Source organism: Puma concolor, chromosome B3, assembly GCF_028749965.1.
Source record: "Puma concolor isolate L17-30 chromosome B3, mPumCon1.1.hap2, whole genome shotgun sequence".
NCBI lineage: Eukaryota > Metazoa > Chordata > Mammalia > Carnivora > Felidae > Puma > Puma concolor.
Genome location: NC_141672.1, coordinates 28,526,629 through 28,548,072, shown reverse-complemented (window position 1 = coordinate 28,548,072; position 21,444 = coordinate 28,526,629). Strand labels below are relative to the sequence as shown.

Sequence of the window (21,444 nt, the reverse complement as noted above, 5' to 3'; positions counted from 1 at the left end):
AATTTGAGCAGGACGAGGGAAGATCAGGAGATGTTGCAGAAGTAAGGCTACTTGCTGATCTTCGCTGGTAAAAGGGCAGTGGGAACCTTTAGAGGTTCCTTGGGGCTGCTTCTTTGTTCTGGGGTTAGGGAGGCCGGGAAGTGACTCTTGCTTTTTTATATATATCTGAGGAACCCGAGGCTCAGGAAGCAATGTCACCTGCCCAAGGCCACTCAAGTGTAAGATAGGGCAGGCGTGTCTGCCAAGGTCCGAGTTCAAAGCCCATGCCAGCCTCCTTCTCTTTGCCGGTAGTGCAGAGGTGGAAAGGCGCGGTGTCCCGGGGTCCCAGGAGAGACTGGCGCCAAGCTCAGGGCCAGCTCTAAGGAAAGGTCGGGGAGGGCGGGACTCCGGGAGCGGCCTGGTCTCCGGACAGTCGTAGGTGCCCCGGGAGGACCGACCCAGGCCGGCTGGCAGTGCAGCGGGCTCCAAGAGCGCCCCACCGCCGTAGGCTCCCTGGCGCTGACAGGTGGGCTGAGGCCGGGGCTGGTCTGCGCTGCCCGTCGGTTCCCCCCACCCGCCAGTGGTTCGCTCCGAACACCCCTCCCCGGGCGGCAGGTACCGTGGCCCGCCCCGCTTCCGGTTGTTGCCGGGCCCTATATCCGGTGTCCGCCCGCCCTCGGCTCCGCCGCCGCCGCGATGCTGTCCCGGTCACGCTGCGTGTCTCGGGCGTTCAGCCGCTCGTTGTCTGCTTTTCAGAAGGTACGGTCCGGCCGGGCCGGGGCCCCGGCGGATGAGAAACGCGCCGGCGGGCCGAGGGGCAGCCTGGGTGCTGGGGCGCGGCGCGCCGGTCAAGCCGGGCACCAAGGGCACCGGGACGCGGAGGCCGCGGACTGGGCGGCCCGGGGCCGCAGCTGCTCTCTGGGGCGTCTTGCAGAGCCCAGCGGCCCCCAGCTTTCCCGAGGCAGCCGGCGCCCCGTCCCCGGCTGCGCCCCACCCTCCGCGCCGGGGCTGAGGAGCCTCCCAGAGCCGCGCCCGTCCCGACACGAGACTCAGAGTTTGGGAGGAGGCGCGGCGGAGTCCAGACGGGATCCGGGGCCCGCCCCCTCTCTCCCGTTAGTCAGTGGGTGTTCAGCCCCGGTGGGAAGTTGAGATAGTTTGTCAGGCCCGGCTGGGACTGAGAGCCCTGGTTGTTGCATTTGCCTTTTGGAGTCATGAGATTCACCTGTCACTAGCACCCGGGCAGCTTTGAGTCTGCACTTAAAAGAAAAAGCTGTTTCTTCCCTCCTTTCATCTTGGGTGACGTCGATAATGTCTTCTTTCTCAACAGGGGAACTGCCCTCTAGGGAGACGTTCCCTGCCTGGTAAGTTGTGCCCTTGTCTTCACCTAACATGCTTTTCTCCTGGGCAGAGCAGTAAGTGAGGAAACCGGGGTGCTAATGTTTCTCCACATGATGTTCAGATATATAGGAGTGAAACAAAGTACTATTTAATAAGAACAGCTATCGTTTATTCATTTAGCACATAGTTACTGAGTTTCTCCTGCCTGTACTAGGTGCTCCCTAGGGATGCAGCAGCTGACAGTTCTTGCCCTTCTGGAACTTCCAATCTAGGAGAAAAGACAGTGTAAATTGCTAAGCAAATAAGGGATCATGAATTTTGGTCATGCGCCGAGAAGGAAACAAATGAAGGTGGACAGAACGGCCCTCTTTAGTAGGGGACATTAAAGCTGCAACCCAGAGGGTGTGACAGAGGCCAGTTCAGTGAAGACCAGGAGAAGGAAAGGGAATAGCATGTACAGAGACCATGAGGAAGGAAAGAGCTTGGCAGTGTTTTGGCACTGGGAAAAAAAAAAGGTGATTTAGCCAGAGAATTTTGGTTAAGGGAGGGAATGGTCTGAGATAGAAGATGGTGTGTGGACTATTGGAAGGAATTTAGGTTTTATCCCAATAATTTTTTATATGCCTGGCATGAATGTTTGTTGAATGAGTTGATCCTATTGTGAGCTTTCTGTGTGCCAGGCGTTGTTCTGAGTGCTTTCTGCACATTTTGCAGTTAATCATCAAGAAACAATAAAAGAGGTATTCTCTTTTACAAATGCATAACCCAAGAAGGGGTAAGTGCCTTCACCAAGGTCACTCGGCCAACTATTGGTCAAGCCAGGTCTACCTGACTCCTCAGCCTCAACTCTTAACCCATCATGTCGTCGCTTACTCATGTGCTCAACAGATGAATTATTGAGTTCTTACTACATGCCAGGCACTGTGCTAGGTGACAGGGATACCCTCCAGAATCTTAAGGGCTAGCTGGAGAGACAGCAAATATGCATTTATGCACACATAAGGACACAATTACATCGTGATGACTATGAACTAGAAGTCTAGGGTGTAATGAAAGGGTGGGATGTAGCCCAGCTTGGGAAGGTGGACAGTGTGGTGAGAATGTCACTAAAGGCTTCCCAGAAGAAGTGACATTTAGGCCAAGTCTTAAAGAATACATAGCAGTTGGCCAAGAGAACAATGTTACAGGCAAAGGGAATTGCTTGTGCAAAGGTTTTCAGGCAGGAAGGGACTTAACCGGTCACAGAAATGGAAAGGAAGTCTGTCTGGCTGCAAAGATAGGGAGGGCTGTACAGTTCAGGGATGTGTAAAGTTTTTGGACTTCATCCTAAGAGTCCTGAGAACATAGGCACCTAGCAGAGTGAGCTTGTAGTGGACTCTCAACAATAAATATTCTTTTAAACTAGGAATCCCAAAAGTAAACATTTTCCCCATTTATAGACTGGCAGGACAATGGAAAGAACCTTGTACTTGGGGTTTGCGTTGTGTCCCAAGGCTTCACCTTGGGCTAGTTACTTAAACCTCCAGAAACCCTACTTATGTATGAAATGGGAATAATGACAGACGGTCGTTCTACTTCAGGGAGGTGTGAGACATGAAAATCAAAATGAGGTCATTTATGTGAAAGCTTTTTTTTTTTTTTTTTTTAAATTAGCATGAGAAGGGGAGGGGGCAGAAAGCAAGAGAATGTTAAGCAGCCTCCATGCATAGTGAGGAGCCAGATGCGGGGCTCAATCCCATGACCCTGGGATTATGATCTGAGTCAAAATCAAGAGTCAGATTGCTCTGATGGCTCAACCAACTGAGCCATCCACGTGCCCCTGTGAAAGCTTTTCGTAAACCCTAAAGCACTGTATAAATGAGACTTGCTATAGGATGAACTCTAAATTGGACTCAGGGTTCCAAAACTCTGTATGAGCTGTTGGTTGTTCTAGCTCAAAGATATGCTGTACTTGGGATTTGTACCGCAGAGGCATTGACTGCTGAACAGAGAAGTGACTTACTTGAGTCTGAAACTTTGGAGATTTGGGGGAGGAGGGGGCACAAGAGAGTGCTGTTTCCCATTTGGTGTCTCCTGAGCCCATGGTTTGGAAAGAATTGTTAATAGATCTGAAGGAAATAAGAGCTATGAAAGAATTTGTTAGGGGAGGCAGCTGTACTGTAGTAACTAGTTGTCAGTTGGGGAAGTGCCGTTATCTGTGATCAGGACAACTGGTGGGGCAGAAAGGGGCTCCAGCCTTGTTGAGTCTGACCAGAGGGGAAGACCTCAGGGAGATCACAGAAAGACAATAAACTGAAATGAGGGACAGTGATTTGCTTGGTACTGGGGCAAACTGGAGACCCTGAACCTAAAGTAGCCCAGTCTTTGCTACTAGAGTTTGGGTAGTAAGATTTCCAGTTTCATGCATTATAAGTAACCAGGGAAACAGAAACCCAGACCAAACATTCCCACTGCTTCTCACATGAGGCTATGTGTAGTCACAAGAGAAGCCATTATGTGTCTTTCTCAAGCTTCAGTTATATTTGAACACTTGGGGAGTAGGGAGGTTTTATTGTGAAAATATGTAAGGATAATGGAAGTTTATGAATTTTAAGGTAAATAAGATAAAACTACTTCCAGCTTTGCCCTTAGAATTCTCCCCTTTCCTCTTCAAACATATACCCACTCTCAACCCCACATACCTGTTTCTCTCTGCCATTGAGAAGCAGGACTCTTTTGGTAAAGATTATATTGGTGCCTACATTTGATCTTGCTCTATCTCAGCATTAGGAGGTGAACAGACTTTTCCATTCCCAGCAGGTAACCTGTATAAGATAAGAGTTGTTGGTTAAGAGTTGTTTTGTTTCTTGCAGGGGTCTCCTTATGTCAGGGACCAGGTTACCCTGACAGCAGGAAGATTGTGTAAGTATCACTGGGGAGCACAAATGTGTGACCACAGGGTATTTAAGACTCTAGTTCTAAATTTGACCATCTGCTTTCTTCACTGGCTTCGAAGCCTAGCTATCAAGGTGGTTATGTTGAGTCTCTAGACCTAATCTTGTTGTTGATTTATGATGTGTGATATACCTTGAGCTTCAGCCTCATGTCCAGTGCTGGCCCGAGAGTGTGGTTGTCCTCAGGTGTTTAGATTATAAAGAAAGTGAAATTGGAACCCTCTCTTTATGGGAATAAATATACAAGGGTACCCATAAGTATTCTGGTTGGATACAGATGCTGCCGAAGGGCTGGAGGTTAACATTTATTGTGGAGATTTAGAGCATCCTCTTGGTAGCATAGTATTCATTTTTGAAACAGTAAAAGCAAAAGACTAGTCAGTTGAGTCCTGGGACTTTGACTGCTTCGGAGGGAATGCTGTTATTGCGTAATGCAGTTTGAGAAAGGCCACCCATGTGTGTTTCAGATTAACTTCTGCTTATGAATGTTGCTTAATGCCACTTTTCATTCCAAGTATTTTCAGGGTGGTGGTAAGAGGATGCTCTCTAGTTATCGGTTAAACAGCTATCAAGCTACTTTCTGTCTAGGGAGAGTCTTTAAAATGAAGGGTCAGCGGATTAGTTCCTTCTTCACCATGCATCACAATGCGATTTTCTTTTCAATTGAGAAAATGATGCACTTAGTACTAAAAGAATGAATTTCTGAGGTTTTTTGGAGGGCAGTTGACATTCATGAGTCTTTGAACTGTGTATTTTTTGATCTAGCAATTCCATTTCTAAGAATCTATACTAAAGAACTCCTGGTATACCCAGATTCCTCTCAAAATGGGGAAACAGCATGGGGTTGGTTAAGCTGTGTCATGTTAACACGTTCACACTATGATAAGTGGGAGAACGCAGGTTATAAAATGGTTCTGTATTTTTACTGTACTTTTTTTTGCTGTTTCCAAATATTCTGCAGTGAACATATAATACATTTTGTTTCTTTTTTTTAAGAGAGCATGAGCAGGGGAGGGATGGAGAGGTGGAGAGAGAGGGAATCCCAAGCAGGCTCCACACCATAAGCTGAGAGCCCGACGTGCGACTCAATCTTACAAACCGTGAGATCATGACCTGAGCCGAAACCAAGAGTCAGACACTTAACCAACTAAGCCACCTAGATGCCCTTCATCTACAATTTAAATGAAAATTGGAACAACCACAAATTTCTATGCAATATATACAACAAATTACCGTCTGAAAGTAAATTGTTTTTCAACAAAACACTAAAATTTCAGGGGTGAGATCACCTTATCTTATAACTGTTTTTGTGTTGTCTTTTGTCTGTTTTCTGTGAATAAGGTACCCACTTTATTTTAAAAATCCTTTCATCATAAAACATTTTGATTTTTCATGATTCAGAAGTGGTCTTGCAGTGCCACCAAGTTCCTTTTCCTGGAGACAGCCAGTGCTCCAGGTTCTTGAGTGTTCTCATGGAGCAGTCTCTGCAGTTGCACATTACCCACCAGTTCTGTCCCACGAACGTGTGCTTACACATGGTTATAGACTTTATGCAGATCACTTTGTGTTCTGTGCTTTTTCAAAAAATAACATACATTTTCCCCTTGATTCCACATAGATCTTACAGTTATTTTGACATTACAAAAGTAGAAATGTCAAAAGGCAACTTAGGGGCGCCTGGGTGACTCAGTCGGTTAAGTGTTCAACTTCGGTCCAGGTCATCTCATGGTCTGTGAGTTCGAGCCCCATGTCAGGCTCTGTGCTGACAGCTCAGCCTGGAGCCTGCTTCAGATTCTGTGTCTCCCTCTCTCTCTGCCCCTCCCCTATTCATGCTCTGACTCTCTCTCTCTCAATGATAAATATTAAAATAAGTAAATAAATAAAAACAAAAGGCAACTTAATCTGTTTTTCGTATCATAAAGGTGCTTGTTGTAGAATATTCAAACAGTCCTGAAGTGTAGAAAGTGAAAGTCTCCATCGGTCCTAGTCATTCTCCCCAAATGTATATGTGTGTTAACAGGTAACCATGGATACCATATATATCTACCTGTCCCACTCTCTAAAGTTAACCACTCTTATTGCTTTCGTGCATATAAGGTGATCTCATTCTCTAGTTTACATTATATGAAGTTAGTGCCATATTGGAAAATACCTTGGTCTTTTGAGGTTCTTCTTGAGTGGGTCCAGAATGGACCAGTGTGCTGCCTCCTAGCAGGAGAACAGACTAAGAGATATCTTAGGACTTTTTTGGTGGTTCTGCCCCTGCCCCCACCCTTGGCCCATAACATCTTGTTTTAATACTGAGTTAACTGTGTCATCTTGCTGCCTTATCTGATCTCGGTCTGTAATCCTGCAGACAAAAATTTCATTGTTTGTGGCGCAATGGCACGTACTTTATCTTAGGTGGATTTGGTTAAGAAAAAACCTAATCAGGAAGCCAGTTCCTTTTGGTGGGTGTGCAAAGGACCAAGATGCTTATCTTTTCCTTCGCTGAACCAAATGTAAGGCTCTATTTTGTGAGACCTGACGTTTCACTTTAGCACAGGGTTCTGGACTCACCCGAGGAGCTTACTTCTTAGGGCACCCAAATCATCTGGGCTCTGCCATAGACCTGCTGAGTCATAATCTCTGGGGATGGGACCTGGACACGTATGCTTTGAAAAAGTTCCCCTAGGTGACACTGATGGACACCCCTGGCTGAGAATCACTGATTTAAAGGGAAAGTGATCCATGGTGCCTTATCTAGACTAAGATGTGAGTGGTTCACCTGCTAAAGGAGCTTACTTTTTTTATGTTTTTTCTGTAGTATTAACAACAGTAGTGTCTTCAGTGTTCGCTTCTTCAGAACTACAGCTGTGTGCAGTAAGTACCAGCCTTCAATTCCCTGCCTGCTTGGGAATGGCGTTTTAATGGGAAGAGCAACAATGGAGTTTAATTAAAACGGAAATATATGGACTCCATGTGATTTTTCTTTTTTGCTCTTTTCCTAGAGGATGATGTGATTACAGTCAAAACCCCAGCGTTTGCAGAATCTGTCACAGAGGGAGATGTTAGGTGGGAGAAAGGTAAGATTTCAGGCCTTACTCGTTTCTTAAGTTTAAATGCTTTATAAAGTTGTCATTGCCCTCCCCCTCTCCCTGCCTCAGTAATTGGGCTCCTTTCTTCTTATTACGTGCAGTGTAATTTTTCCTGACCCTATAGGAAAAGGGTCTTTTAACACACCTGTCAAAAGGGATTTTGTGGCTATTGGAGTCCTTCCCACTTAACAGGCAGCCTTTGACTGTCTTTTCAGCTGTTGGAGACACTGTTGCAGAAGATGAAGTGGTTTGTGAGATTGAAACTGACAAGGTAGGCTTGTCCTATATTAGTGTAATCTTTCATGCTCTCCCCCTTGGTTTATTAACCTAATTAAAAAAAAAAAAAAACAGGGACTTAATTGTTGTTTAAAGATAATTTTTAACTTGCTTTAACCTCCATTGTTAAAGTGTTGGAATAGCTCATTAAAAAGAAAAAAAGTCTTAAAAGTTTATTTTTAGATTGTTCTCAGTATATGTATTATGTACGTTAGTGGCTTTAGTTTTGTGTGTGGTCGGGGGAGGGGGTGGTGGTGCACACACGTGTTCCTGCACTTGTGTGTTCCTGCACTTGTGCTTGGGCATGAGATGTTTGGATTTTTTTTTTTTTTTTTTTTGTATCACTTGGAAACACATTAACTGAACATTGCTTTAATGTTTCTGTGAAAGGACAAAGGGTGAATCTTCACAATAGCATTGACTCTTCATTACTCTGAGAGTGTGGCCTTGGTGTTTCTATGTGCAGAGTCTTGTATATCTGTTTTGCAACTGTTGTGACTCCTATTGGAGATTCTAGACAATTAAATTTCTAATGCTGAGTAAAAATTTGAACTCTTTCCCCATCTGTCCTTGTTTTCCAGACATCTGTGCAGGTCCCATCACCAGCAAATGGCGTGATTGAAGCGCTTTTGGTACCTGATGGGGGAAAAGTAGAAGGAGGCACTCCTCTTTTCACGCTCAGGAAAACTGGCGGTAAAGAAGTTCTCCTGGTTGTCAAGGTCTCCAGTGTTCCCCCTTGGAATTGGGGCTGAGCATAATGTACTAATTCCTTGGTACCTCAAAGACTATTTGGCATTCCGGCTGCTGTTAGTTGAGGGACTAAGGTGATATTTATATAGTGGGCACTTTAAATATCAAGTTCTAGAAGAAAGGGGTATTTAAAAAAAAAAAACTTGTAATAACTCTTCTTTCCGTGTATTTTCTTATGCTGGACCTTTTCTTAAACATATAATAGAATGAAGAAGATTCTAAAGATAGTGATTTTTTTTTTTTTTTTCCTTCTCCCCAGCCCTGGCACCAGAATCACATGGGGGTATTAAAATAAGACAAATGCCTAGACTCCATGGTCCAGGGATTCTGATATATGAAATCTGGTGTTAACAGATCCTGGCTATTACAGTTTGTTTTTGGGTGTTTTTAATGCTCTCCAAGTGATTCTGATACAAAGCCAGGGCTGAGAGCCACTGCTCTACTAAAGTGAGAAGAAATAATATTTCATGGTGTCCATTCTGGAGAATTCAGTGTGTTTTTTCCACGTGTTTTCTCATAACATTTGTAGGGAGGGTTGCTCTTTCCCTTGGGAAGAAATGAGAAACAAGAAAATGAATTATATGGGACCTTAGAGTCAGTATGAGGGGTTAGAAAAGAAAATAACTGGTTTTCTGATTCTTTGTTAAATGCTGTGACTGCTAACGTCTATTTCTTTCTCGTTAACAATATAGTTAAGTAGAGGGATGGTACATTACATCCTTGAGATTAATCAGGCTGAGACCAGGCTGAGATAATGTGTGGTAGAAGGCTAGGGAATAAGATTGATTCTTCCAGTTGAAGAATTCTATCTCTTTATCATTCCTTGAAAAGAATGTTCTTCTAATTTACATATGAAACCAGATATGTACAGTTGGCTAAACTCAAAATACACATTTAATTTAAAGTTGTGAGTTTATGGTTTGGCCACCTCATTGATTTATGAGCATTATGCTAGATGAAACGCTCTGAACTCTTTAAGTCTGAGTGAGCCTTTATTTTAGACTTTTATTTTTTAATAGTTCGGAGTATTCTTCCACACGTGATGTTAAAGTAGAAGATGAGACTGTCAGTATTCCTGTAACTAGAAATGTGTTGCTTTCATGTATTTGTATTAGCTAGCATCTTCAGTTGCCTGGATTTCTTTTGCTTGGAAGTTTATATTGCCATAGGCTTAGTAGGTGCTGTGAAAGTACTTGCTAAATTTGACCAGCAGTCAATACATGTGAAATCAGGAAGGCAGCTGAATTAAGTCAGTTATGTAATGTAGGACATCGAGGAGCGCTGGGAAATGGAAAGATAGGGCCTCATATCATTGTGTGCATTTCATACTGCCTTGTATATATGGCAGATGCCCAGGTAGAATGTGTCAACTGATTCGAGATAGAGCTTTTGCTGCTCAACCTTGCTTAGTGTCTGATTTGGTTGCTTTTCGTTCCAGACAACGCCAATGGCCTCTGTTTTTGTTTTTCAGCTGCTCCTGCTAAGGCCAAGCCACCAGAAGCTCCTGCTGCTGCAGCCCCAAAAGCAGAGCCTACAGCATCGGCAGTTCCTCCTCCCCCTGCAGCATCCATACCCACTCAGATGCCACCAGTGCCCTCACCCTCACAACCTCTCGCTAGCAAACCGGGTAAGCCTTCACCTCCCACGTGTCTCTGTGTGGGAGAAGAACATCTCATCTAATGTCATGTTCCCTCATAGGGCAGAATCTGAGACTAATCATGGCTCTGAACAGGCTCTGTTGACTGCTTTGTAGAAGGAGCTGTAGACTTTGTATCAGAAGACCTGGATTTGGATCCCAGCTTTTTGTTTACAGCTGTGTGACCTTAGGGTAGTTACTTAACTTCTCTGAGCAGATCATTCACTTGTGAAGTGGGAATGGTCCTAGTACACCTCAGAATATCTTCAGGATTAAGGGACAATACAGTATGAAAGCACTGCCACTTAGTAAATGTTACTCTGATTTTCTGATGCAGCTGTACCTTCCCTTCATTTTCAGTGTCTGCAGTAAAACCCACTGCTGCCCCTCCCGTAGCTGAGCCAGGAGCTGGCAAAGGTCTGCGTTCAGAACATCGGGTAAGCCTCTGGGGACCACTTCCAGGAAGAGGCAGGGGGCAGTGTTGAGATTAGTGGAGTGCAGGCCCTGTGGTGCCTACCTTTGAATGGCCGACAGCTCATGGAAACTGAGTTTAGGAAGTGATGTATTGACAGTCACATAACAGTCAATTGATAGGACTAGATAGAACCTAAAGTCTTCTGAACATTTACTTGTCCAGTGGTTTTTTTCCCCCACTGTGTTGTGCTACCGCTGAAACGCCTTGGTTGAGTGAAATATTTGCAGGAGACGGGAGCTTACTGACGTGCGCCCTCCCTCCCACAGTAACACACACTGTAGAGAGGTGGTTTGGTGAGCTCTGTTCCTGCCCCTCAGGGACGCTTAGCTGAAGGCTACATAGTAATAGTAGCTACTAGGGGTGGACATAAAACCTCCAGGAAGTATGGTCAAGAGTGTGGGTTCCCCTGCCTGAGAATACCGCCTAAAAATACTGTCGCCTCAAAGTTTGTTGCTTGTGAGTTTCCATTCCACAGTAGCTATTCTCATGCAAGTCTTTATCACCAGAAATTGCCCATTCTGTCGTGATTCTTGGGCTGGCTAGCCCTACACCACACTCTTCCTTTTCATAAATTGGTTTTGGTTTTTAAATCAAACCATTTCCTGAGCCTCCATTCTTGGTCAAATGCAGGGACATCTGAGTGAGTAGTTTTTCTCTGGGTCTCCTCTTATTCTTGCTCAGAGGAACAAAGTCACCACAGGCAAGAGAAAGCCTGGAGCTCTTGTGCTTTATTACTATAGTCCTTGACCATCCAGTCCTTGTAAGCTGAGTGCTCCCTTGGACCGAGCGGGGAGGGCTTGATCCAGAGAGACCAAGTTGTCAATACTTGTCCCACTTTCAGGAGAAAATGAATAGGATGCGGCAGCGCATTGCTCAGCGTCTGAAGGAGGCCCAGAATACGTGTGCGATGCTGACTACATTCAATGAGATCGACATGAGGTAAGCGCTCTAGTCCCTATCTCCTTTTCCTTGGAGAACACTTGAACTTGCCCCAGCCCCTACCTAGTGCTGATTCCAAAACTAACAGCAAGAAGAGGGATCCCTTTGCACTGTTTGTTGACTGACACAAGAAGTAACCCATCAGTTTCATTCTCTAATTGCCTGCCTCTGTGACTTAAAAAACTGGGCCTTTTATACCTGAATCTTGTGACGTCTGATAAATGAGGCTGATGATGGTGTTAAACTCTGATGACCTGATAACTAGTGTTGAGTTGCCAAGTAGAGATAGGGCAACCACGCCAGTGAGGCTTATGTCTGGGCCTACCCTGGAGACAAAGAGCCACTTGACTCACACTCAGAGCCAGGGCGCTGCACCCTGCTTCTTTCTCACAGCGACCGCTCCTTAAGTGCACTTCTAGGCAACTCAGACTGGGTGGTAGAAAGGCATAGGCTTGTCTTTGCTTTCACCTTTACCAGCTTTGATAAAGAAATGAAAAGCAAGTTTTTGTTTTGTTTTGTTTTTTTAATTTTTTTTTTTTGAACGTTTATTTATTTTTGAGACAGAGAGAGACAGAGCATGAACAGGGGAGGGGCAGAGACAGAGGGAGACACAGAATCTGAAACAGGCTGCAGGCTCTGAGCGGTCAGCACAGAGCCCGATGCGGGGCTCGAACTCACGGACCGTGAGATCATGACCTGAGCCGAAGTCCCGAAGTCAGACGCTTAACCGACCAAGCCACCCAGGCGCCCCTGTTTTGTTTTGTTTTTAAAGTAAAAACCTCAGAATGATAACCAAAGGGACAATTTAATATAACCATTTCTATGGTGAGCTGTTGACTCACCCATTTTCTTCAAGGTTTTGATGTATACAAGTGTCAGCACTGTGGGGAAGACAATGTGTTAAATTTTGCAGTATTTGAGCACTTACTGTGTACAAGACGCTATACTGTATTTGAAGGGCATACAAGGATAAGGGAAAAAGAGCCCTACCCTTTTAGAGCTTACCATGTGGTTTAGATAAACACAAAGTAAAATCTAGAAGAAGAAGCGTCAGAAGAGTACAAAAATTATGAGGTGGAGAGAATGAGAGTATTTGTTTTTGAGGTATAGGGCAGAGATGGGGTGGGGAGGGTCAGGCAATACTTGGAGGAAAGATTTTTTTTTTTTTTAATGTTTATTTTTGAGACAGAGCATGAACAGGGGAGGGGCAGAGAGAGAGAGAGAGAGAGAGAGAGGGAGACAGAATCCGAAGCAGGCTCCAGGCTCTGAGCTATCAGCACAGAGCCGGATGCAGGGCTCAAACCCACAAACCATGAGATCGTGACTTGAGCCAAAGTCAAACACTTAACTGACTGAGCCACCCAGGTGGCTCTGAGATTTTTTTTTAAGATTTTATTTTTGGTGGGGGTGCCTGGAGCTCAGTCAGTTGAGCACTTGACTCTTGATTTCGGCTCAGGTCACAACCTCATGGTTTGTGAGTTCAAGCCCTGCATCAGGCTCTGTGCTGACAGCGAAGAGCCTGTTTGGGATTCTTTGTGTCTCTCTCTGCCCCTCCCTCCCGTGTGCTCGCTCTTGCTAGCTCTCTCAAAATAAGTAAACTTATCTCTACCCCGTGTGGGGCTTGAATTCACAACCCTGAGATCAAGAGTTGTATACTCCACCAGTTGAGCCAGCCAGGCGCCCCAGGAAAGAGATTTTTAATAGGTCTTAAGATCAGCTAGCATTTTGACACAAGTAATATTGGGGGGAGGGTCATTCCAGATGTTGTAAACAAACAATATGGACCTGACACAGAAGTACAGGATACATTTGAGAAATACCTGATGTCAGGAATGTGTGGGAAAGAATGGGAAAGGAAGTCAGATCCATACTTTGGAATGTTTTGAATGCCAGGGGTAAAAGTTTATATTTAATTCAGGAGGAAAACCATGAAGCCTTCAGGTCATGTCTTTGCTGCTTTTTATTCTAAGTGTTTACTAACCTACTTTTCATTAGGGGAAGTTGTTTTCTGTTGAAGGGATCTGAAAAACATAGAGAAGGGAGTGATGTATTGACAGTGCTCTGTGGCATTGTTCCCAGAGTAGGGCTCTGTGGCTTGTTTCACTAGATGTTTTCCATTCTGTCGTGAAGCTTCCTACAAAGACTGGATACGTTCAAGCAAAAGATTTCTCTCCTTCCTATCCGTAGGACACAGGGAAGGGCCTTAACTAATGAATCACAAAGGCTGCAGCTTATGTTTCAGTGCATTAGGGCCAGATTGTACACAAATTGAATTGGACTTTGAAATTCTACCTAATTCCTTAAGACAAAACATGTAAATATTTGTGGCCTTGAAAGATGCAGTTGGCCCAACAGCTTTGATGGGAAGGTAAGTGCAGTAGCTGGATCACCTTTCAGCAGCTAATCGAGGTGTCACTTAACAGTGGCCTGGGGTCTCACTGCAGTCAGTAATGTGGTTTAGATCGAGTGCCCTTTGGGTCTTGTGCTGATCAGCTACCCATGAGGGGCCTTTCTGAGGCCTTCTCCTCTACCCTGTTGTCCCAGCCCCTGCCTCCAAGGGCAGAGCTCTGAAATAGAAACTGCTTAATGACCAGACAATAGCATTTGGGCAGGTTTGAGAGCAGAGATGTTTATCACATAGCTTTCCCTCTTCTGCAGCTCTTGTGTCTTGGGAACCAGTAATGTCTTTAGGGTGGTAATTCTAGCACTAAATAAGGTTAGACTCAGGAAAACAAACATTTAAACCCAATCAGGCCCCCTAGGAAAACTTCCTTTTTCAAAGGCAAACAGTCTGAAGAGGGAGTTAAAGTTATACCGTCTTCTTTGGTGCTAATGTCAAATTAGGCCATTATAGGGAGAAAGGGAAAACTGAGCGTTTAGGCTTGAGATAAAGTTCAATTCAATTTCCCTCATGGAACTGTATTCCGATAAATATTGAGGTTTCTGCAACAAAATAATGGGAAAATCATTTCCCACTAACTGTGGTATGTATGTGGTACACATCTATGGAGAAATCAGTCCTAAATGAACAAAGGCTGTTTATGTTGTAAAGACTTCTCAGAAGGCCCTGCTGCTTGTACTCTAAAAACTTAGGTCCACACATCTCCAGTTTTCTAAATACCAAGGAAACCACATCCATTAAACTGATATTAAGGACAAGGGCTATGTCTTTATTATATTTGTATCTTGATGTCCAGCCTTGTCCCTTTCATGTGGTGGGTGTTAGCACCTGTTTGAAGGAACAGGTATATGGAACTGCTAACTCTGGGGGGTGAAGAAGAAATCTATTGACTTTCCCGTGAGCCTAAGAGGACACTGGACTCTACCTGACCGTATATAGTCATGGATGCTTTTGCTCACATGGAGCCCAAACACCTGTGGAGGTTTTTGTTTTTGTTTTGTTTTTTGTTTTCATTATTTAGGAGACTGGAAGAGGGTCACAAGGAAGTCATAATCAAGCTTGTTGTGGATTTTGGGGACATAATTGTAACAAAAAGAATATTATTTATTTTATAGACTGTGTTTATGCTTAAAACAATTTTTCTTCAGAGTAGAGAGCTCATGATTTTAGTGTAGCTAGAAATCATGTTCTTATCCAGTCAAGGATGTTGGTATGCTGCGTGATCTCTTGATCATATTACCTGTCACTAAATTTGTGATTTCTGGAACAGGAAGGAGCCCCATAAGGGACTTAACCTACCTTAAAGACTGGACTGATTCTTTTGATTCCAGGTTTTGTAAAGGAACAAGGTAATTATATTGACCTCTGCTGGACTATTTCAAAACTTGAACTTAGGTAGATGGTCCAGAGTAAGGGAAAAATGTTTACCCAGTTGTGTACACGGAGTTAGAAGCTGGTATGAAATCAAAATAAAGGCTTTGTGGTCACTTTGTTTTGTGATGTGTTTTTGCAGTAACATCCAGGAGATGAGGGCTCGGCACAAAGATGCTTTTCTGAAGAAACATAACCTCAAACTAGGCTTCATGTCGGCATTTGTGAAGGCCTCAGCCTTTGCCTTGCAGGAGCAGCCTGTTGTAAATGCAGGTGAGTTTGTGGTGGCCGGACCCCAAGAGGTCCTGGGAGATGTGTGCAGGAACACAGACTGCTCCCACACACACAGAAAGATGGGGGCCAACAGACCAAGACTCTTTCATACCTGTGAAGACACGAGTGTCTTTCCCCAGAGACTTCTTGGTTCACCCTCCTGAAATGGTGTCATGATTATTTCCGCCTCCCCCGCTCCCCCAAGCTGGACAGAATGGTTTCTCCTCCCAGTTCATAGTTTGGCAACTGCTCTGCCATCAGGCAGTTCTGAGCAAGCCCAGTTTTCCAGGCTTCTCATGTCAGGGTGGAAGCTTATGTTCTGTCTAGCACCAGCCTTCCCACGGGCCCTGGCATCTTGTGGCCTGTCACACTTGGCATAGGTTCCAGGGTGACCTTTGGTTTCTGGTCACTGAACCTCACTGGTAGGCCTTGGGCTTGGCCCCTCTTTCGTGGACTTGGTGCTCATTTTCCTTTCTGCTCACCTACGTCATTGCAATGTTGATCTAACTAGCAGTTCTTTCCTGTTGAGATGCTTCTCTGTTCCCTGGAAGATTGGAGAGGGGATAGTGACACTTTTGCAATCCTCAGCAGTGCCAAGGGTCCCTAAAAATCTAGAAATAGAAACCCTAGTCCCTTTCATTGAGTGGTGTACGTTTAGGTAGGTAGAGGGGCGTCTTTGCTTTGCCCTGATGTGTCCCTCCTTATTTGTTCCATTCCTCTCATGCTTTCCTGATTGGCTCTCCATCCCTTTCTTCTGCCTGCCCGGACATGTAGGCAATTCTCAGAGTTCTCTTGGCCTCTTTCTCACGTTACATGCTTTTCCTTGGTGGTTTTCTAACAACACAACCATAGACTTGCTATGGAAAAGATTCCCAGGCTTGTGTTTTCTCAGCCCTAGACCTAGATTTTTCAGCTGCCAGTTTGCTATTTTCCACTATCCTGCTTCCTCCCGAGCCTCCTAGAAAGAGGCCTCCCTCACCTCTTGCGAGAGTAGGCAGTGGAACCAGCGGCCCGCCCACCCCTCCTTTTGCTAATTTGCCTTTCTGGGAGCACTTTGTAAACCCCAGCCCTTGTCTGTTAAGGGAGGGCTTGGGCAGAGCTGGTGAAAAAGAAGCCTATAGTGCATACCTATCCCATGTGAGCCGGTGTATTGAGCCCTTCTGAGGGCTCCCCCCAAAACGGACACTCGTGTGGTCAGGCTCAGTCAGGGTCACTCGGGAGATGTTACGATCGATGGGTTGGCACATTGGTTATAGCTGAGTAAGAGGAGTCTGCTGCCTGTGGTGTGGTTTTCAGGCGGCTCAGCCAACAGTGTACCAAGCAGTGCGGATTTTTACCCTATTAATGCAGTTATTTCCATATTAGCCTAGGCTTGGGGAGTTGTATGTAACGTGTGTTCTCTCTCGTAGTGATTGACGACGCAGCCAAAGAGGTGGTGTATAGGGATTATATTGACATCAGTGTTGCGGTAGCCACCCCACGGGTATGTTGGGGAAAGAGGGGGGAGGCTCTGGTCTTGGACTCTGTCTGTATGAAACAGGCCCTTCGGGAGAGAACATTTTTATAATCCTGTCTTTTCAGAAGGGAGTTAGTGAAAGAGTAACCTACTTTGACCACACCACATCCTTTTCTCTTGATGTGAAGCCTAAATATTTTAAGACTCTTAGTCACATGGAGTAATTAAGATACTCAATGGGGAAGGGAGACCATAAACTTGAATCAAAGGAGTCATAAAGGGTACTATTAATTTGCAACTGAAAACAGCTTTTCACTCTCATCAGGGTCTGGTGGTTCCCGTCATCAGGAACGTGGAAGCTATGAATTATGCAGATATTGAGCGAGCCATCAGTGAACTGGGAGAGAAGGTACAGTGAAAAGCAGCATGTGTGCCAGCTGCTGGGCAGGTCGGGGAGGAAGGACTGGAGAAGGCCGGGCTTCCCAGTGGGCAGTGCTCGGGGAGGTGGAGCCTCACTTTGCTCCATAAGGAGTGCCGAGCCCGAGAATGGCAGTCGTCCCAGGAGCTTATGTATAGCCATCTGGCAGAGTTCAGCGTGCTCTTGTATCAGAAGATATCCTTATCAGAGGAGGAGGCCTGCTGAAGAAGGAAAAGGTCCTCGAGGCATCGTACCTTTCCTCTGGTGGAACCCTGGCCACAGGCGTCTCAGCTGAACAATAGCTAGAACTTGGACTGTTGATCTCAGATGGGAGCCTTCTGGACTCCCTTTAGGTAAAGAAAGCTGGGTCTCACTTCCAGTTCAATTATTAAATCTTCATTTTTTAGGCTCGAAAGAATGAACTTGCTATTGAAGATATGGATGGTGGTACTTTCACCATTAGCAACGGAGGTGTTTTCGGCTCGCTCTTCGGAACGCCCATCATCAACCCCCCTCAGTCGGCCATCCTGGGCATGCATGGCATCTTTGATAGGCCAGTGGCTGTGGGAGGCAAGGTAGGAACCATCCCTGCTAATGCCCTAGCAGCTAGATGATGAGGAGAGGGAATCTAACTGTTCATTATAAAAGATTCACTGCAGTTTCAGACGTAAGTTCCATTCTTAGTTTCTGATTAACAGCTAGAGCACTGATCCTCAAATTGTGGTGTGTGCATCAGCAGCATTTGGGAACTTGTTAGAAATGCAAATTCTTGGACCCTTTCCCAGACGTGATGAAGCAGAAGCTGCAGGTGATTCTGACATGCATTAAAGTGTGAGGACCATGGTGCTGAAGGCGGCTTGCCCCTTCATCTGGAATGGTCAGCAAGCTCCATTCTCTAGGTGCTGTGGGGAGTAAGGGTACAGTTGGAAGCATGGTCCCTGCCCCGGGAACCAGAGAACAGCAATGGAGAGTCTGTGAGCTGCCGGGTTGTATGAAGGTTTAGTGGTTCTCTGGGAGTTCAGGGAATGAAGTCAAAGGTCTTGAGCTGGCCTAGAAGATACATTGGTAGGAAAATACTTCCTCAGATTCCTGTGTTTAGTACCTTTCTGGGTCACTAACTCCCTTTTGTGAATCCAAAAATCCTAGGTCTTCTCCCTTGAAAATGCTCACACAAGCAACTTGGCATACAATTTCAGAGCATTTAAGGTCTCTGGTTACTTTTTAAAATTGTAACCCTAAAGAAGAAACTTCAGGCTGCTAGAATTTAAGGACAAACTTTTTCTTCAGATGACAGATGAATGAAAGGGCAGAGCATATTTTTAAAAGGCACTTGTTTTCTTGGTTAAACTTTCTTGAGTCGGGGAGCTTTGCACTAAGGGTGGGCCTTGGTTTTTGAAAATATTCTAAGTATCCAGAGGCAACAACAACGGGAAAAGCTCTGGAACCGGAAACTTCTCTGTGGACTATGCTTTCTCATCACCCCACTTCCAGTGGGGCCTCCTCTGCTCTGCTGCAGACAAACCTGTCAACTTCTCCTCCCTGCAGGTGGAGGTGCGGCCCATGATGTATGTGGCACTGACCTATGATCATCGGCTGATCGATGGCAGAGAGGCGGTAACTTTTCTCCGCAAAATCAAGGCAGCGGTAGAAGATCCCAGAGTCCTCCTCCTGGACCTTTAGGAGGAAGCCACGTACCCTACGCACCAACCATGCAGGAACTGAAAACCAGTCTTCTCCCTGTCCCCTCACGGGTCCCAGGTTGGCCTGGTGTCAGGCACATGTTGTTGGCCTCAAGCAAGGAAACCAGGGCACTATGTAACCAGCAGCCACAGGTCTCTTCTTGGTATTCTGCCAGGCTCTCCCCTTCTGTGCACCCTTCTCTTACACTCGAATATCTTCTTTAGGCTTGAGGGAGAGAGCGCCTTAATGGATGCTCATTAATATTTCCTGCCTTTCTCCCATTAGTCTTGTGCAGAGATGATTTTGCTTCTCCCCTGTGCCAGTGTACTACAATAGGGAAACCACTGGGGACCATGTGATCAAGTTTGTATCTTTTGAAAGTCTGTTCTGGACTAGGAGGGGATGGTGTCTCCCAAGCTCAGAGCGGCCTCTGTCCTGGCTGTGCACATTCTCACTCGATTCCACCTGTGTGGAGGCATCAACCACAGGCCAAGAGGTGCTGCTTTGCTGCTTAAATGACACCTTTATTCTCCACTCTCATTGACTTCAAGATGCCTCTTCTACCTCGTTCAGGAAGCGCAGGCCAGGGGATCTGGGTAGGAGCGGGGAGAGGGCAGACTCCTCCCCCCCCCCCCCCCCCCCCCCCACCGAGGTGTATGTTGTAGAAGAGACAGGCTTGCCGTCACCCACCATCGTAGCCCCGTTTTGGCACAGTAACACACAGCTGTGATTGTGTGATTGTGCCAACCTTTCCAGGCTGCTCGGAACCATTCTAACACATTGTCATTTAGAACAGATTCTAGCACATCATGGCAGTGGGACGAGACGTGGTCACAGGGCTGGAGCCAGGTGAGACTGGGGTGAGGGGGCTTCCTGTGGACTGGCTCAGATTGATTTGAGCTTGTAAATGCCATTGGTGTAAGCACTTGGCCTGAAGAGGCAGCTGTTTCTCTGTATCATGGCCCTTGGGGAGCAGGGCCTTAGCTCTTCTGCAGAACACAGGTCTGGAGAAGGTTGGACTGTGTGGAAACCAGCCCCAAGATGCTAATACACGGTGGGGAGACAGGCAGTGTCACCTGTGAGGTGGTGTTGCCTGTTGGGTCTGGACACAATCATTGGAATTGCTTGGAGCTAGTTTAAATACATACTTCTTGTCATGAAAGCCACTGGGCTTCATCGCTTTGTATCCACCTGCATCCAGGCCTGAGGTTGCTGACGGTTGAGACCAGGAACCACTTACTTAGTGCAGAGTGCCCATTTGGATCTGGAGCAGAGAAGCAAGGCCTGGAGGGTGGGGTGGGGGGTGGGGGGAAGGGACAGGAGCCAATACTGAGTGCCTGCAGCATCTACTATGTCTTCACTATTCAGAACTTGTAACTAAAATATTTAAAGAAACTGATTTTAAATGCAAATTAAAGGGCAAATGTTCTCAAAAGGTTCCATGATTGTCATTGGGGCTGGAAGCCACAGCATGTCCTCTAAGTTATCCTGTGACCTCCCAGACTTGAGTTAGCACAGTACTAACAGCAGAGGGAACCCTAGCAGTCTGCCAGCCAGGAAAGTGCCTGGCCTCCTTCCAGTGAGCCCCTCCAGCCTGACAGGCCACACTCCTGAAGAGAAGTTGGTTCCCACCTTTGTGAAACCACTGCATTTGCAGTGTTTGAGTGTTGAGGTCAGTAAGAACAAATGAAGGTAGATCACTGGGAGGGTAAGTGGACAACCTAGGCTACAGGTGAGGGGCATATGGTGTCTAAGCTTAAACGCAGCCCGCCCAGCTCTTTCTACACACAGTCCCCACCTGCTGGTTTCACAGTGATGCTGTCTCTACGTGAGGGTCCCTCCTAGGAACGAAGTGCTCCAGGGGTAGAACTAGAGTTATAGGTGGGGAGAGAATGGGTTCAACAAAAGGAAGAATTTGGGGATGAATCTATCCCGAGCATGGTGCTGGAAGCTTTCTCTAATAAGCCTACAAAGGAGGTATTATCAGTCCCATCCTGTCAAAACGAGGTAGACTTGAAGTCCCGTAAGGGCTGGGACGACAGTACTCAAAACTCCAGGCCCAGCAGAGCATCAGGTGTGCAAGTGTTTGTTGCACGGATGAGGCCCAGAAGTTCCAAAAGCAACTCACGCTTCCATGCAGCAGTGGTTGGAAGCAGTCTAGCCTAACGTAGTGTAGCAAAAGGAACAGAGACTTCGGGCCTGGGGGAGCCTGTTCACATCATTAACGTCTTTGAAATGGGAGCCACCATCCATCTCGGGTCACAGGATTAGACCAGTGTTCCCACCCCCCTTCCCGGACCCTCTTCTAAGACTTCTCTTCCTACTTTATTTCCCAGGTTCCAGTGTCCCCTATGTGCCAGCACTTCCTCTCGGCTCAGAGCTGCTCTGCAGGGCACAGGCTGGCATGCCCTTCACCACCAGCCCTGCTTCCTACCTTCTAGT

At 46.0% G+C, this 21,444-nt stretch overlaps 1 protein-coding gene and 1 long non-coding RNA gene across 2 annotated transcripts; one reads left to right on the top strand and one right to left on the bottom strand.

The window, feature by feature from the left end:
* The first annotated feature begins 615 nt into the window (after window positions 1–615).
* Window positions 616–19,361, top strand: DLST (dihydrolipoamide S-succinyltransferase). Its single transcript, XM_086709256.1, has 15 exons — window positions 616–738; window positions 1,307–1,340; window positions 4,170–4,218; window positions 7,057–7,112; window positions 7,241–7,315; window positions 7,543–7,598; window positions 8,185–8,296; window positions 9,825–9,980; window positions 10,350–10,426; window positions 11,306–11,403; window positions 15,318–15,448; window positions 16,858–16,931; window positions 17,230–17,313; window positions 17,730–17,897; window positions 18,868–19,361. The coding sequence occupies exons 1-15, from the start codon at window positions 676–678 to the stop codon at window positions 19,000–19,002; spliced, it is 1,368 nt and encodes a 455-aa protein (XP_086565382.1). The 5' UTR covers window positions 616–675; the 3' UTR covers window positions 19,003–19,361.
* Window positions 19,362–19,505: 144 nt separating this feature from the next.
* Window positions 19,506–21,430, bottom strand: LOC147579833 (uncharacterized). The gene is made up of 2 exons (XR_015252190.1): window positions 20,801–21,430; window positions 19,506–20,286 (listed from the first exon to the last, which is right to left on the bottom strand). It is a non-coding gene; the product is annotated as an uncharacterized LOC147579833 (long non-coding RNA).
* Between the last annotated feature and the right edge of the window lie 14 nt (window positions 21,431–21,444).

Excerpts from the sequence above, each read along its gene's own strand:
- DLST (XM_086709256.1), top strand. The coding sequence starts at position 676 with ATGCTGTCCCGGTCACGCTGCGTGTCTCGGGCGTTCAGCCGCTCGTTG. Across the intron at positions 7,113-7,240 it reads CAGAACTACAGCTGTGTGCA|AGGATGATGTGATTACAGTC; the intron begins GTAAGTACCAGC and ends CTCTTTTCCTAG. Across the intron at positions 10,427-11,305 it reads GTCTGCGTTCAGAACATCGG|GAGAAAATGAATAGGATGCG; the intron begins GTAAGCCTCTGG and ends TCCCACTTTCAG.